This window comes from Gossypium raimondii, chromosome 3, assembly GCF_025698545.1.
Source record: "Gossypium raimondii isolate GPD5lz chromosome 3, ASM2569854v1, whole genome shotgun sequence".
NCBI lineage: Eukaryota > Viridiplantae > Streptophyta > Magnoliopsida > Malvales > Malvaceae > Gossypium > Gossypium raimondii.
The window spans coordinates 15,322,017-15,335,558 of record NC_068567.1 but is presented as its reverse complement, the minus strand read 5'-3'; the positions used below and the strand labels follow the sequence as shown (position 1 = coordinate 15,335,558).

Here is a 13,542-nt window from a genome sequence, read left to right as displayed (position 1 = left end):
CCATTCTTCACACACACTTTATCATTTTAAGAAAACAAAATAGATTAATATATTTCAATCTGAAAAATGAGCTGGTGGTGGGCTGGTGCCATTGGCGCTGCTAAGGCAAGCTTTCCTTCTCTCATGCCTTAAATAGTTTGCGCAAAACGCTTTACAAAATTGCTGATTTATTTTTTGTTTTATTCTTTTCTAACTTTTACAGAAGAAACTCGAGGAAGATGAAACACCCAAAAGTTTCCAGAGCGTTGCGTTGGTAGTCGGAGTGACCGGCATTGTTGGCAACAGCTTGGCTGAAATCCTTCCATTATCCGACACCCCTGGCGGTCCATGGAAAGTTTACGGGGTGGCTCGTCGCCCAAGGCCTCATTGGCACGCCGAGCATCGGATCGAGTACATTCAGTGTGACGTCTCCGATCCCAAGGACACCGAATCCAAGCTCTCCCAACTCACCGATGTCACACACATCTTCTACGTCAGCTGGGTCAATCGAACCACTGAGACCGATAACTGTGAAATCAACGGTTCGATGCTCCGCAACGTGTTGCATACCTTGATCCTGAACGCACCCAATCTCCGCCATATCTGCCTCCAAACCGGAGCCAAGCATTACGTGGGATCGTTCGAGTACATAACGTCGGGGAAAATCGAACCGCATGATCCACCTTTTACCGAAGATTTGCCACGCTTAAATACTCCCAACTTTTTCTACGTCCAAGAAGACATCCTCTTACAAGAAATCGAGAAAAAACAAGGATTAACATGGTCGGTACACCGACCCAATACTATATTTGGGTTTTCGCCTTACAGTTTGATGAACATCGTCGGAACCCTTTGCGTTTACGCCGCCATTTGTAAATACGAAGGGAAACCATTACTGTTCCCAGGAAACAAAGTCACATGGGAAAGTTATTCGGAAGTTTCGGATGCGGATTTGATCGCGGAGCATCAGATATGGGCGGCGGTGGATCCGTACGCCAAGAACGAAGCATTTAACGTGAACAATGGGGATATTTTCAAGTGGAAGCATTTGTGGAAAGTGTTAGCGGAGCAGTTTGGGATAGAGAAATATGGGTTGGAGGAAGGGAAGAATGTAGGGTTGAAGGAGATGATGAAAGGGAAGGAAAGTGTGTGGGAAAAGATAGTGAATGAGAAGGGGTTGCAGAAGACGAGGTTGGAGGAGGTTGGGTTTTGGTGGTTCGTGGATATCCTGTTGTCGATGATGCCGATGGAGTCGCCGATATTGTGTATGAATAAGAGTAAGGAGCATGGGTTTTTGGGTTTCCGGAATTCCAAGAGTTCTTTAATCACTTGGATTGATAAGATGAAGGCTTTCAAGATTGTGCCTTGAATGCTTCCCTTTCCTTTTCCCCGTGGATTTACTCAAATTTATCCATATTTTACCTTCTAAGCCTCACAATAAAGCTTCTTGATTAGACAAAAATTCAAAGGGAGGAAAAGTCAAAGAGCTTCTGCTAGGTTTTAACATTTACATTAAAAGCTTGAATATGAAACCCCCAACATAAAAAGTATATAAATCTTAAAAACAATTTAAGAGATTGAGGTGGTGCGTTACAAAGTAGTAATTAACTCTTGTTTAATATTTAATAAACTTTCCATAATTAATCGAAAAAGTAATGTTTTCGTCAATTCTTCATATTTTTTATTTGTTGACAACATTTTTTTCATAAAACGGGTCGACTTGGATTTTGAAAGTAAAAACAAAAAAGGGAGTCGCCACCAATCTTTTTTGATAAGGTGCGATCGGATCACCTTGAAAAGTGGTTGTTTTTAATAAATGATTCAATTTTATTAAAACAACGATTTTTGATCCACAAAATTTAGAAAAACAGGTTCGGGAGTCGGTTACGTACGAGGAAGGATTAGCACCCTCGTAACGCCCAAAAATTAGTGCCTAGTTGATTAATTAATGTCTTAATGTCGAAGATTGAAAACTTTGAAGAGTTTTAAAGTACGATCCTTGAAAATTTGAACGACATAGATTGAAATTTAAGAGGATATTTGGCTATTTAGTCGAACGAAAATCGAAACCCAAAGACGTTAGGGCACGTTCTCTCGAATTTCCAAATGCAAAACATTGCCTCGTTTTGAAATTTTGAAAGGATATTCAACTATTTGGTCAAACGAGTAATCGAAACCCAACACGTTAGGGCACGTTTTCTCGAATTTCCAAACGCGGAATATTGTCTTATTTTAAAAGTTTAAAAGGATATTTTAGCTATTTGGTCGAACGAAAAAAAATCGAAACCCAGCACGTTAGGACACGTTTTCTCGATTTTCCAAACGCAAAACATTTCCTTATTTAGAAAAAAAATCTATTTGATGTATGGTGTTAGTAGGCAGAACAAAACGGTAATGAATAAGACAAGTTAAGCATTAATAATACAAACAATCATCAAAATGAAATAAATAAATATAAGAGACGAATTAATCACATAATAACAAGCAAATAAACGAATAGAATTTAAATGTCCTTTTGAAATGATAATGAGCGCATAAATAAGTAAATAAATAATAATAACAATAAAGAAGATGAATAAAATTAAAATGTGAAAAGATATATGTATATTCATATGTGGATATAAAATTGTAAAATATGAAAAATACATATAAGTATATATATTTGTGACGATAAAATGTATATATATGTAGATATAAAATAAATAAAATATATATATATGAGTTTCTATGTATATATAAATAAGTTATAAAATATCTAAGTGTACATATATATATATATATATATATTACGAAAATGCATGTGTATGTACATATGTATTTTAGACGCATAAAACCAAAGATAAATATGTATGTATGTATATACACGAGTAAAAAAAAATCTATGTATATAGATATATTCATTACACACATGTAACAAAGTTTGAAAATAAGAAAGATATAAATAATATCAATATAATATAAATATAGTAATATCAATATAAAAACAAATATCTTTGATATTTAAATAAGTTAATATAAATAACATATAACAACAATAATACACATAATAATAACCATGATAGTATCAAATTTATTAACATTATTAATAAAATAACTAAAATAAATAAACAAATCGACTAAACTGAATTTAGAAACAAAACATGGGGTCTAAAGTGCAAATAAACAAAAAAGGGCTCCCATGGACCACAATAAAATGCGCTGCAAGAGCGAGGGACCGATAGGGAGAATATCCCCTTTTGACGCATCATTTCATTAGGACCGAATTGAAATAAACGCAAAAACTGCGGGGCCAAATTAATAAATGCCAACGAAAGGGTAAAAGGACTAAATTGAAGACAAGCATAAAAGCGGAGGATCTGGGTTGCAAATAGTCCTTCCCATACCAAAACGCGCGGATCTAGCCGCGGTTGGATCGGGTCATCAGGTACGGTCCGATACGGTACCGTTTTGGAGCCATTGGGACGGGCCTCAAACGGTGCCGTTTTAAAGTCTGTAAAAATAATAAAAAATTAAGGCAATGGTCATTTTTCAATATTTTGTAAACCCTAGCCTCCCTCTTTTCCTCTCTGCCGCTTCAAAACCTAGAAGCCTCTCTTCCTCAGCTCCGATTTGGACGGAATGAAGAAGAGCTTCGATGGCGCCGAGGTAAGAACTCCGTCTTTTTTCTTCTTTTATATATATAACATTATATATATATACGCTTTAAAAACAAAAAACAAAAAAGAAATAAATAAATTCCGAGATCAAAAAAAGAAAAATAGGAACCTTTCTTCAAAGATTTTCGATTTTTATTGATTCAGCAATGTTTTTTTTTTCATCCCCTCGAATCCCCCCTTTACATTTTAAAATATACTTGGCTTTATAGCCGAAAGAAAAAATGAAAAATCAAGGGAAAATCTCCTCTTTTGCTACTGTTTTCCTTGTCTACTTCCATTTCTCTCTTTTTGTTGCTTGTTTGCAGGTACATGGCAAGGTCAACTTGCCATTTCGGTGAAAGGAGGGCTGGTGGTGGCAGACATCGGGCGTGGTCTTGAACCTAGGCGCATGTAGTAGCAATGCTGAGATAAGATCAAAGGCGAGGAACCCTAGGGTTCCTGTCTTTGTTAGTTTTTGGACCCCAATGGGCCGCTTTAGATTTTGGGCCTTGGGCTATTGGGTATTTGTTTTTGTAATTGGCCCCGGGTTAATGTTTTTGGCACTAGCTAGGAAACTTAGCTTAGGGAGATAAGATCTACAATCTGTGACTGACCTGCCCACTACCGCTAGGGAGATAGAACTGGTGGTTTAAATCGCTTCACTATCGCTTAGGAAGATAAGATTCGCCTTCGATGCGCTCCACTACTGCTAGGGATAGGATCTACTATCTTTGACTCGCTCCACTACCGCTTGGGGATAGGATCTACCATCTTCGACCTGCTCCACTACTTGCTTAGGGAGATAGGATGGTGGCTTAAATCGCTTCACTCATACTTAGGAAGATTTCGCTCCACTTTCGATCTCGCTCCACTACTGCTTAGGGAGATAGGACTGTGTGGCTTAAATCGCTTCACTCTTGTTTAGGAAGGTGAGATTCTTTCGGGGAGATAGGATTGGTTTCTTTTAGGAGATAATACTTGATGCGGTCTACACCTCTGATCTTCGAGATAGACTGGTGGTTTAAATCGCCCACTCATCGCTTAGGAAGATAAGATTCGCCGTCTTGATCTGCTCCACTCAGGGAGATAAGATCTACCATCTTTGACCCTCCACTCTTGGGGGATAGGATCTACCATCTTAGGGAGATAGGACTGTGGCTTAAATCGCTTCACTATCGCTTAGGAAGATGAGATTTGCCGCTTCTTCGATCCGCTCCACTCTCCTCTTTTGGAGATAGGATCTAACATCTTTGACCTGCTCCCTGTTTAAGGAGATAGAACATCTTTGACTTGGGAGATGCTCTGCTTCCTCTGCTTGAAGATGAGACTCGCTCTCGATCTAACATCTTTGACTCTCCACTCTGCTTGGGAGATAGGACTGGTGGCCGCTAGGGAGGTAGGAAGATGAGATGGCTTAAATCCCTCTGCTAGGGAGGTAGGGTGGTGGCTTAAATCTACTACTTAGGAAGATGAGATTCGCCGCCTTGATCTCGCTCCACTCTTGGGGATAGGATCTAACATCTTTGACCTACTCCACTCTCGCTAGGGAGATAGGACTGGTGGCTTAAATCTGCTTCACTACTGCTTAGGAAGATGAGATTCGCCGTCTTCGATCTGCTCCACTACTGCTTAGGGAGATAGGATCTAACATCTTTGACCTGCTCCACTACTGCTTAGGGAGATAGGACTGGTGGCTTAAATCTGCTTCACTACTGCTTAGGAAGATGAGATTCGCCGTCGATCTGCTCCACTCACATAGGATCTAACATCTTTGACCCGCTCCACTCTGCTTAGGAGATAGGACTGGCTTAAATCGCTTCATTGCTTAGGAAGATGAGATTCGCCGTCTTGATCTCGCTCCACTACTGCTTAGGGAGATAGGATCTAACATCTTTGACCTGCTCCACTACTGCTTAGGGAGATAGGACTGGTGGCTTAAATCTGCTTCACTACTGCTTAGGAAGATGAGATTTGTCGTCTTCGGTCTGCTCCACTACTGCTTAGGGAGATAGGATCTAACATCTTTGACCTGCTCCACTACTGCTTAGGGAGATAGGACTGGTTAAGATGACTTCATTCCACCCCACTACAACTTCAGGGGTATGGGTAACTTTATTGATCTGTTCTCTAGGGAACATGACCTGTAAAGTCCATTTTATGAACCTATCTATGTCTAGTGATTAGGATGTTATGATCAGAATGAATCAAAATCTCCTAACTAAATGTGCATGCATGAATGCAAAATGTCATGAAAATGATCTCTTAATGTTTGAGTTGTGGTTGCTCATTATTCATTAAGGCTCTATTACCAACACGTCAGAACACCATATTGTTCGACTGGTAGGACTCATCTCTTACTTAAACGGATTGCCCCCACAATAATCTTCAAAGTTCAATCCGTTGTAATCTTCAAGGTTAAGTTCACGATAATTTTGGGACATAAAATTCGAGCCATCTTTCTCCCACTAAGTATAAGATCTGACTCTTTCTCAATCCTCTCCCACTGTAATTTAGGGATTTAGGATCTGAATCTCTTTGGTCTCCTACACCAATCCCAGGGTGTCGTACCAAACGTTTATGCACAATTGTGGAACTTTCTCTTCCAAGAAACCTCTTTTTATCACTCGATGATCATTGCTCGTTTGTTCATTGAAACTTTGTCACCAACATGACATTTTGTCATTTTGCTCAATCCATGCTTGGACAATAAAATCCGAAAGGATAGTCTTAATTTAGGCTTTTCCTTCTTAGACATTTCACCCTTCAAACTTGGTGTGTTCTAAACAATAGTTCTGCTTGAGTTCTCGTATTATTTAGAAGCTTTGAGTAATATGCAAAACTTCCTTTGTGAAAGTTTTATTAGTCCATTAATCTTTTCCAATGCAATATGCTTCCTTTGTGAAAGTTTTATTAGTCCATTAATCATTATTCCAATGCAACATGCTTGCAAAAAAAAGGCATAACAACGGATAAGAATAAAGCTGGTTCTGAGCATGACTTAAAATGAATAAATTATCCAAAATAGTAAAGAAGGATAATAAAGAAATTAATTGGGAATGTATATCTTGGAAAAGAATAAAGTATTCCAAGAACAACAAATTCAATATAAATAATATGAGAATTGGGTGCCCCAGGTATCGCTGCTTGAACTTCTCTGTACAAACATTTTGAAGACCATTCTGAGTTTTGACATGTGTTTAGGAGATCTACAGTGCTTTGTCGATGCCCCAAGATGTCGCCTACCATTCCTGTTGATTCAGGTATAACAAGATCACCACATGCCTAATTTGGTCAAGATTCGAGTTGCTTTGATTACCTCATGCCCCACTTTAATCAATATTTGAGCCGCTCTTTTCGGGTTTTCAACTCAAATCCCCTTTGGCCTAAAGTGCCCTTTGCGGGTTTTCCCCTTAGCCTCTCCATTTTTACTATTTCATTTTTCATTTTTTATTTTCGTTTTTCATCTTTTTTGTTTTTGTTTTTACTCAAAGTGCCCTCTGCAGGTTTTCACCTTGGTCCTTCCTTCTTCTTTAAACGGAGTGTTTCTTAACTGGATCCGAGTTTATAGGATTAGCAATCTCACTCAGGATCAGTGCTCCTCTGAAAATGGTCTTCTTTACAACATAGGGACATTCCCAGTTTGGCATTCATTTCCCTTTAGAATCCGTTCGTTAAGGAAGAATCTTTTTCAACATCCAGCCCTCTCGTGGAATTATCTGAGACGAGCCTGTTTATTATGGGCTCATATCATTTATTTCTGGTACATTCGGCCCCGATGAATAGCTTTTAACCCTTTTCCTAGGGCCAACTGATTACATCGCGATTGGATCCCTCCAACAAGCAATGAGGGGATTTCAATAGGTAAAACTACCTCAATCCTGTAAACCAAAAAGAGAGGTGTTGCCCTACTGCAGATGTTCGACAAGCAATGAGGGCAAATGGTAAATTCTCATGCCAGTCCTCGTTTACCTCTAGGTAATTCGGTGACAAAACGTGGTGTCTACTTTTGAATTGATTTCAGACCTCAGTTATCGTGCTATCATTTAAGTTCAATGCATTTTCCAATACCATCCTCTCTGAAATTCTGTACCGGTATAGGATGACCTTGATCCATGAAGTAGCCTCTCAAAAAATGAAGCAATGCCCATTAGAAGTCTTCGGTAATGGTGATGTCTATGCCCCATTTTGCTCAAAATTTGAGTCGCCCTTTTCGGGTTTTCAACTCAAATCCACCTTTGGTCAAAGCGCCCTTTGCGGGTTTTCGCCTTGACCTCTCCTTTTTCTCTTTCTTTTTATTTTCTTCTTCCTTTTTTTCCTATTTTTGACTTTGATTTTTTTTTATTTTTTCTTCTTTTTTTTTGTCTGAACTCATGGGATCAGGTAAGTCCTGGTCATGCTTTTCGATCAGAATTAATGTTATTCTAAAGTTTTCCACATAAGATCATCCACTTTCATCTTGTATGTGAAAAACCTTCTTGGGTACCAGATTTCTTTCATAGAGCCCTTTTGGGACGCAATTACGACAGAAAACTTTGGATCTTCCTCTTTAATCAGGATAAAATTCAACAACATCTTGAAGGGATGAAAACTCGACTTCAAATGGCAAAGCTATGTTGACTCAACGAGAGAGGCATTGCCCCGGCAAAGAATTACATCGTTCACATCATCTTTGCAAGTTTTTAACGGGGCATCATGTCAAACTTATCGGTGTTTAACCCGGCATATCCTGGTATGATCATATCAAAGACAACTGATGTGAACATTTCCCAACATTTCTTCATTCATCGCATTCCCTTCATTATCCGTATGATTGAGCATCGGGTTTTCTGTACTGATTGAATCCTCAAATTTAACAATGCCCATATTGATAAACCTTTCGACCAGCTTTTTAAAGGCAGTGCAGTTTTCTATAGAATGCCCTGTAATTCCCGCATGATAGTCACATTGTGCATTTGTGTCGTACCATTTGGGATACGGAGGTTGTAAAGGCTTCAAGTAGAAAGGGGAGACAACATGTGCGTCAAATAAATTCTGATACAACTCCAGGTACGACATTGGGATTGGTACAAATTGAGACTTCTCAGAACCTGGTTTCACTCTAGATTCTTGCTTTAAAGGGCTCTGATGGCTAGTGGTCTCCGTCTTTGGCCTGCCCATAGTGATTGGTTTTGAGTGGCCCTTGTTATATCCGCCTGCGTTATCCTTTTTATTCCCCTTCTTCCTTGGGGCCTTTATAGTATCTGGGTACTCTACCATCATCTGCTTTATTTCGGCTAGATTAGCAATAGGATTAGCTAAATTGTTCCTCAAATTGGATCCTAAGCCTGTCAGGCAATTCACTGGTGTCGATGTACCAGTCTGATAATATTGGGATCTGATAGTAAAGAGTGCCCCTTGTGGGTGCCCATCTGGCTGGACCTGGGCACTTATCGGAGTACAATCTAAGGAATAAACAAGATCCTCATTATTAACCCCAAAGTAAACCACCGAGTCTTACACTTCTTTTGACTTTCCAGCTAGCAATCGGTTGAATTGGTTTATCATAGTTCTCCGTAGTTCTAGCATCTGATCTCTCATCTCCTGTTGAAACTCAGTCAATTGCTCCTGCATCTGGATTTGCATTCGCTCTAATTTTTCCAACCTTTGTTCCATTTCTCTAGCCTTTGCTTGGATATCGTAAGGGTGTTTGGTTGGTTGGTTTTCCTGGTTAGCTGAAATAAATTTACTCGTTTAGACTCTTTCAATGGATTTTAATGCATGTAATGCAATGTGATGCAAATGCATGAAATGAATGCCTAAAGAGACGTTGATTCTGATTCAATTACATTTAGGAAACTTTTCTAGAAAGAAAATTCCCTTACATAAAACGGATACATGTACGACCTCACCCTCGTATTCTAAGAAACAACATCGGTCTTTTTCTTCATCCGCATGTTTGAGGTAATCTCGCCAATAGATGCCATTGCTAGCTCCTTCTTTTGATCTTGGTCGCGATCCATCATCTGCCCATCTTCATAAGGCTCGTCAGCTTCTTGGAACGTCGAAGGCTCTTAGACAATCACCTTGAGTCCTCAAGCCACGAAGCAGGGTCACGAACTCTTCCATTGCCCTTCTTGCGTTCCTCAGAATATATTCGAGAAGTCGTATTATTTTCCACTTTATCAAGGAATTCGTATTCCATGACAAGCTTTCTAATTTAGTAATCGAACTTGAATCCATATCTCTTTCCTAAGATGCAAATGCAATGCAATGCAATCATAATCAAAACACAACAAGAGGGGTTAGTACAAAACATAAGCAAGCGCAAAAAACAAAAAGTACCTAATCAGGTAGATACTAGGGGTTTGGAGTAGGGGTGTGCATTCGGTTAACCGACCCGAATTAGTTAAAACCGAATTAACCGACCTCCAAAATTTTTTAACCGTTAACCGAACCGAAATTTTTTAAAAAAATATTAACCGAATCAATTTTTTCGTTAAACCGGTCGATTAACAATTAATCGAAAATCATATGATTTTTTGGTTAAAATTAACCGATTTAACCTATTTAACCGATTAACCGATTTAACCGATTTAACAACTTAATCGATTTAACTGACTTAACCGATTTAAATCACTATATAATTAAAAAATTACACAAGTCTTTGAATCACTACATAACTAAAAATATTACATAAGTCTTTGAATCACTACATAATTAAAAATATTACATAAGTCTTTAACACATAAAGTAAATTTACAATTAATTCATATTTTGAAAGACACCTCTCACTGCTCAAGAGAAGATGTGGATATAAATTTGGGTTCGATTGTTTATAAAATTTTATTTAAAAATAAATAAACTTACATTACAAACTTGGGAAAGAAAACATGAAACATGCAAGATTGCATGAAACATGAAACATGCAAGATAATGCACTATTTACATTATAAATTTATGTGCACTATAATGTACTAAGAAAACATGAAACATGCAAGATGAAACATGAAAACATGAAACATGAATTATTCTTGGGCTTAGTTCTTGGGCTTGGAGCACGGAGGAGAAAAAATATATTGGGCTGGCTTACTGGCTTAATTTAAGGCCTATTACCTTACAAAATTCAGTTAATCAATTTTTGATTAACCAAATAGACCGTTTGAAACCGATTTAACCGTTAACTGAAAATTTAAAAAACTCTTAACCGACCACCGACTGAAAATATTCGGTTAACCGATCGATTAACCGAATTCGGTCGGTTAACCGAATTTTTTCGGTTTTAACCGAATTTTGCACACCCCTAGTTTGGAGTGGCTCTACCTAGGTTAAGTTCCTAAGTCCACTATATGAGGTTTGGTTCTAAAGATAATGTACCCGAACCAGCGGATTCCTCGATCTTCACCCATTATAGGCTCATACAGACCAAGTTCGGTTCATGGGAATACATTTCCCTATGGCTGCACGGAGATGAAAATCTCACGAAGACATAAGTACGGATGTATCCCAAAAGTGATCCACTATCCTGCACGGAGGTGAAAACCTCACGAAGGACTAGTTTCTCACTCCCACTTAAAAGGGAATAATCGAGCGATTATGTAATGCAATATGCAGAAATATATCAAAATTCAAACTAATAGAGCAATTACAAACCGAAGTAATGATAATCGTAACAAAAACGGACAAACATACAACAAAATGACCGTAGATTTGAACCAAGCTTTCGGGTGACCTATAGGCATTCGGTGTGGTTCTACCTAGGGTAGGCTCTTAAGGCTCATTATATGCGATTCGGTTCTAAAGTAAGGGTACCTGAACCAGCAGATTCCTCGATCCTCACCCATTATAGGATCATACGGACTGAGTTCGGTTCAAGGGAATACATTTCCCTATGGCCATGCGGAGATGAAAATCTCACGAAGACATAGGTACGGGTGTATCCCGGAAGCGATTCACTATCCCATGCGGAGGTGAAAACCTCACGAAGGCGTAGTTTCTCACTCCTACTTAAAAGGGTGCGACCAATGGTCATGCAATGTAATGTGTAGAAATATACATCTAAACGCAGTAATTATAAACAAAATGATAAAGACTAAAATAAAGACGAATGACATGCAACACAAGGATCATATATTTAAATCAAGTTTTCAATTTTTGACAAAAAGACAAAAAGTAATCAATTCGTGGCTTGACTCTCTTATTTTGGTTCCCCAGTGGAGTCACCAAGCTGTTGACACCATTTTTTTGCATAAAACGGGGTCGACTTGGATTTTGAAAGTAAAAACAAAAAATGGAGTCGCCACCAATCTTTTTTGATAAGGTGCGATCGGATCACCTTGAAAAGTGGTTGTTTTTAATAAATGATTCAATTTTATTAAAACAACGATTTTTGGTCCACAAAATTTAGAAAAACAGGTTCGGGAGTCGGTTACGTACGAGGAATGATTAGCACCCTCGTAACGCCCAAAAATTGGTACCTAGTTGATTAATTAATGTCTTAATGTCGAAGATTGAAAACTTTGAAGAGTTTTAAAGTACGATCCTTGAAAATTTGAACGACATAGATTGAAATTTAAGAGGATATTTGGCTATTTAGTCGAACGAGAAATCGAAACCCAGCACGTTAGGGCACGTTCTCTCGAATTTCCAAATGCAAAACATTGCCTCGTTTTGAAATTTTGAAAGGATATTCAACTATTTGGTCAAACGAGTAATCGAAACCCAACACGTTAGGGCACGTTTTCTCGAATTTCCAAACGCGGAATATTGTCTTATTTTAAAAGTTTAAAAGGATATTTTAGCTATTTGGTCGAACGAAAAAAATCGAAACCCAGCACGTTAGGACACGTTTTCTCGATTTTCCAAACGCAAAACATTTCTTTAATTAGAAAAAAAAATCTATTTGATGTATGGTGTTAGTAGGCAGAACAAAACGGTAATGAATAAGATAAGTTAAGCATTAATAATACAAACAATCATCAAAATGAAATAAATAAATATAAGAGACGAATTAATCACATAATAACAAGCAAATAAACGAATAGAATTTAAATGTCCTTTTGAAATGATAATGAGCGCATAAATAAGTAAATAAATAATAATAACAATAAAAAGATGAATAAAATTAAAATGTGAAAAGATATATGTATATTCATATGTGGATATAAAATTGTAAAATATGAAAATACATATAAGTATATATATTTGTGACAATAAAATGTATATATATGTAGATATAAAATAAATAAAAATATATATATGAGTTTCTATGTATATATAAATAAGTTATAAAAATATCTAAGTGTACATATATATATATATTACGAAAATGCATGTGTATGTACATATGTATTTTAGACGCATAAAACCAAAGATAAATATGTATGTATGTATATACACAAGTAAAAAAAAATCTATGTATATAGATATATTCATTACACACATGTAACAAAGTTTGAAAAATAAGAAAGATATAAATAATATCAATATAATATAAATATAGTAATATCAATATAAAACAAATATCTTTGATATTTAAATAAGTTAATATAAATAACATATAACAACAATAATACACGTAATAATAACCATGATAGTATCAAATTTATTAACATTATTAATAAAATAACTAAAATAAATAAACAAATCGACTAAACTGAATTTAGAAACAAAACATGGGGTCTAAAGTGCAAATAAATGTAAAAGGGCTCCCATGGACCACAATAAAATGCTACTGCAAGAGCGAGGGACCGATAGGGAGAATATCCCCTTTTGACGCATCATTTCATTAGGACCGAATTGAAATAAACGCAAAAACTGCGGGGCCAAATTAATAAATGCCAACAAAAGGGTAAAAGGACTAAATTGAAGACAAGCATAAAAGCGGAGGATCTGGGTTGCAAATAGTCCTTCCCATACCCAAACACGCGGATCTAGCCGCGGTTGGATCGGG

At 37.3% G+C, this 13,542-nt stretch overlaps 1 protein-coding gene across 1 annotated transcript; it reads left to right on the top strand.

Moving 5' to 3' along the window:
- The first annotated feature begins 66 nt into the window (after positions 1–66).
- Positions 67–1,431, top strand: LOC105797302 (3-oxo-Delta(4,5)-steroid 5-beta-reductase). Its single transcript, XM_012627262.2, has 2 exons — positions 67–105; positions 203–1,431. The coding sequence occupies exons 1-2, from the start codon at positions 67–69 to the stop codon at positions 1,346–1,348; spliced, it is 1,185 nt and encodes a 394-aa protein (XP_012482716.1). The 3' UTR covers positions 1,349–1,431.
- The last annotated feature ends 12,111 nt before the right edge of the window (positions 1,432–13,542 follow it).

What these genes read in the sequence shown, in the direction of transcription:
- LOC105797302 (XM_012627262.2), top strand. Translation starts at nt 67, where the DNA reads ATGAGCTGGTGGTGGGCTGGTGCCATTGGCGCTGCTAAG. An exon ending in GTGCCATTGGCGCTGCTAAG is followed by an intron (nt 106 to 202) that starts GCAAGCTTTCCT and finishes TAACTTTTACAG; the next exon opens with AAGAAACTCGAGGAAGATGA.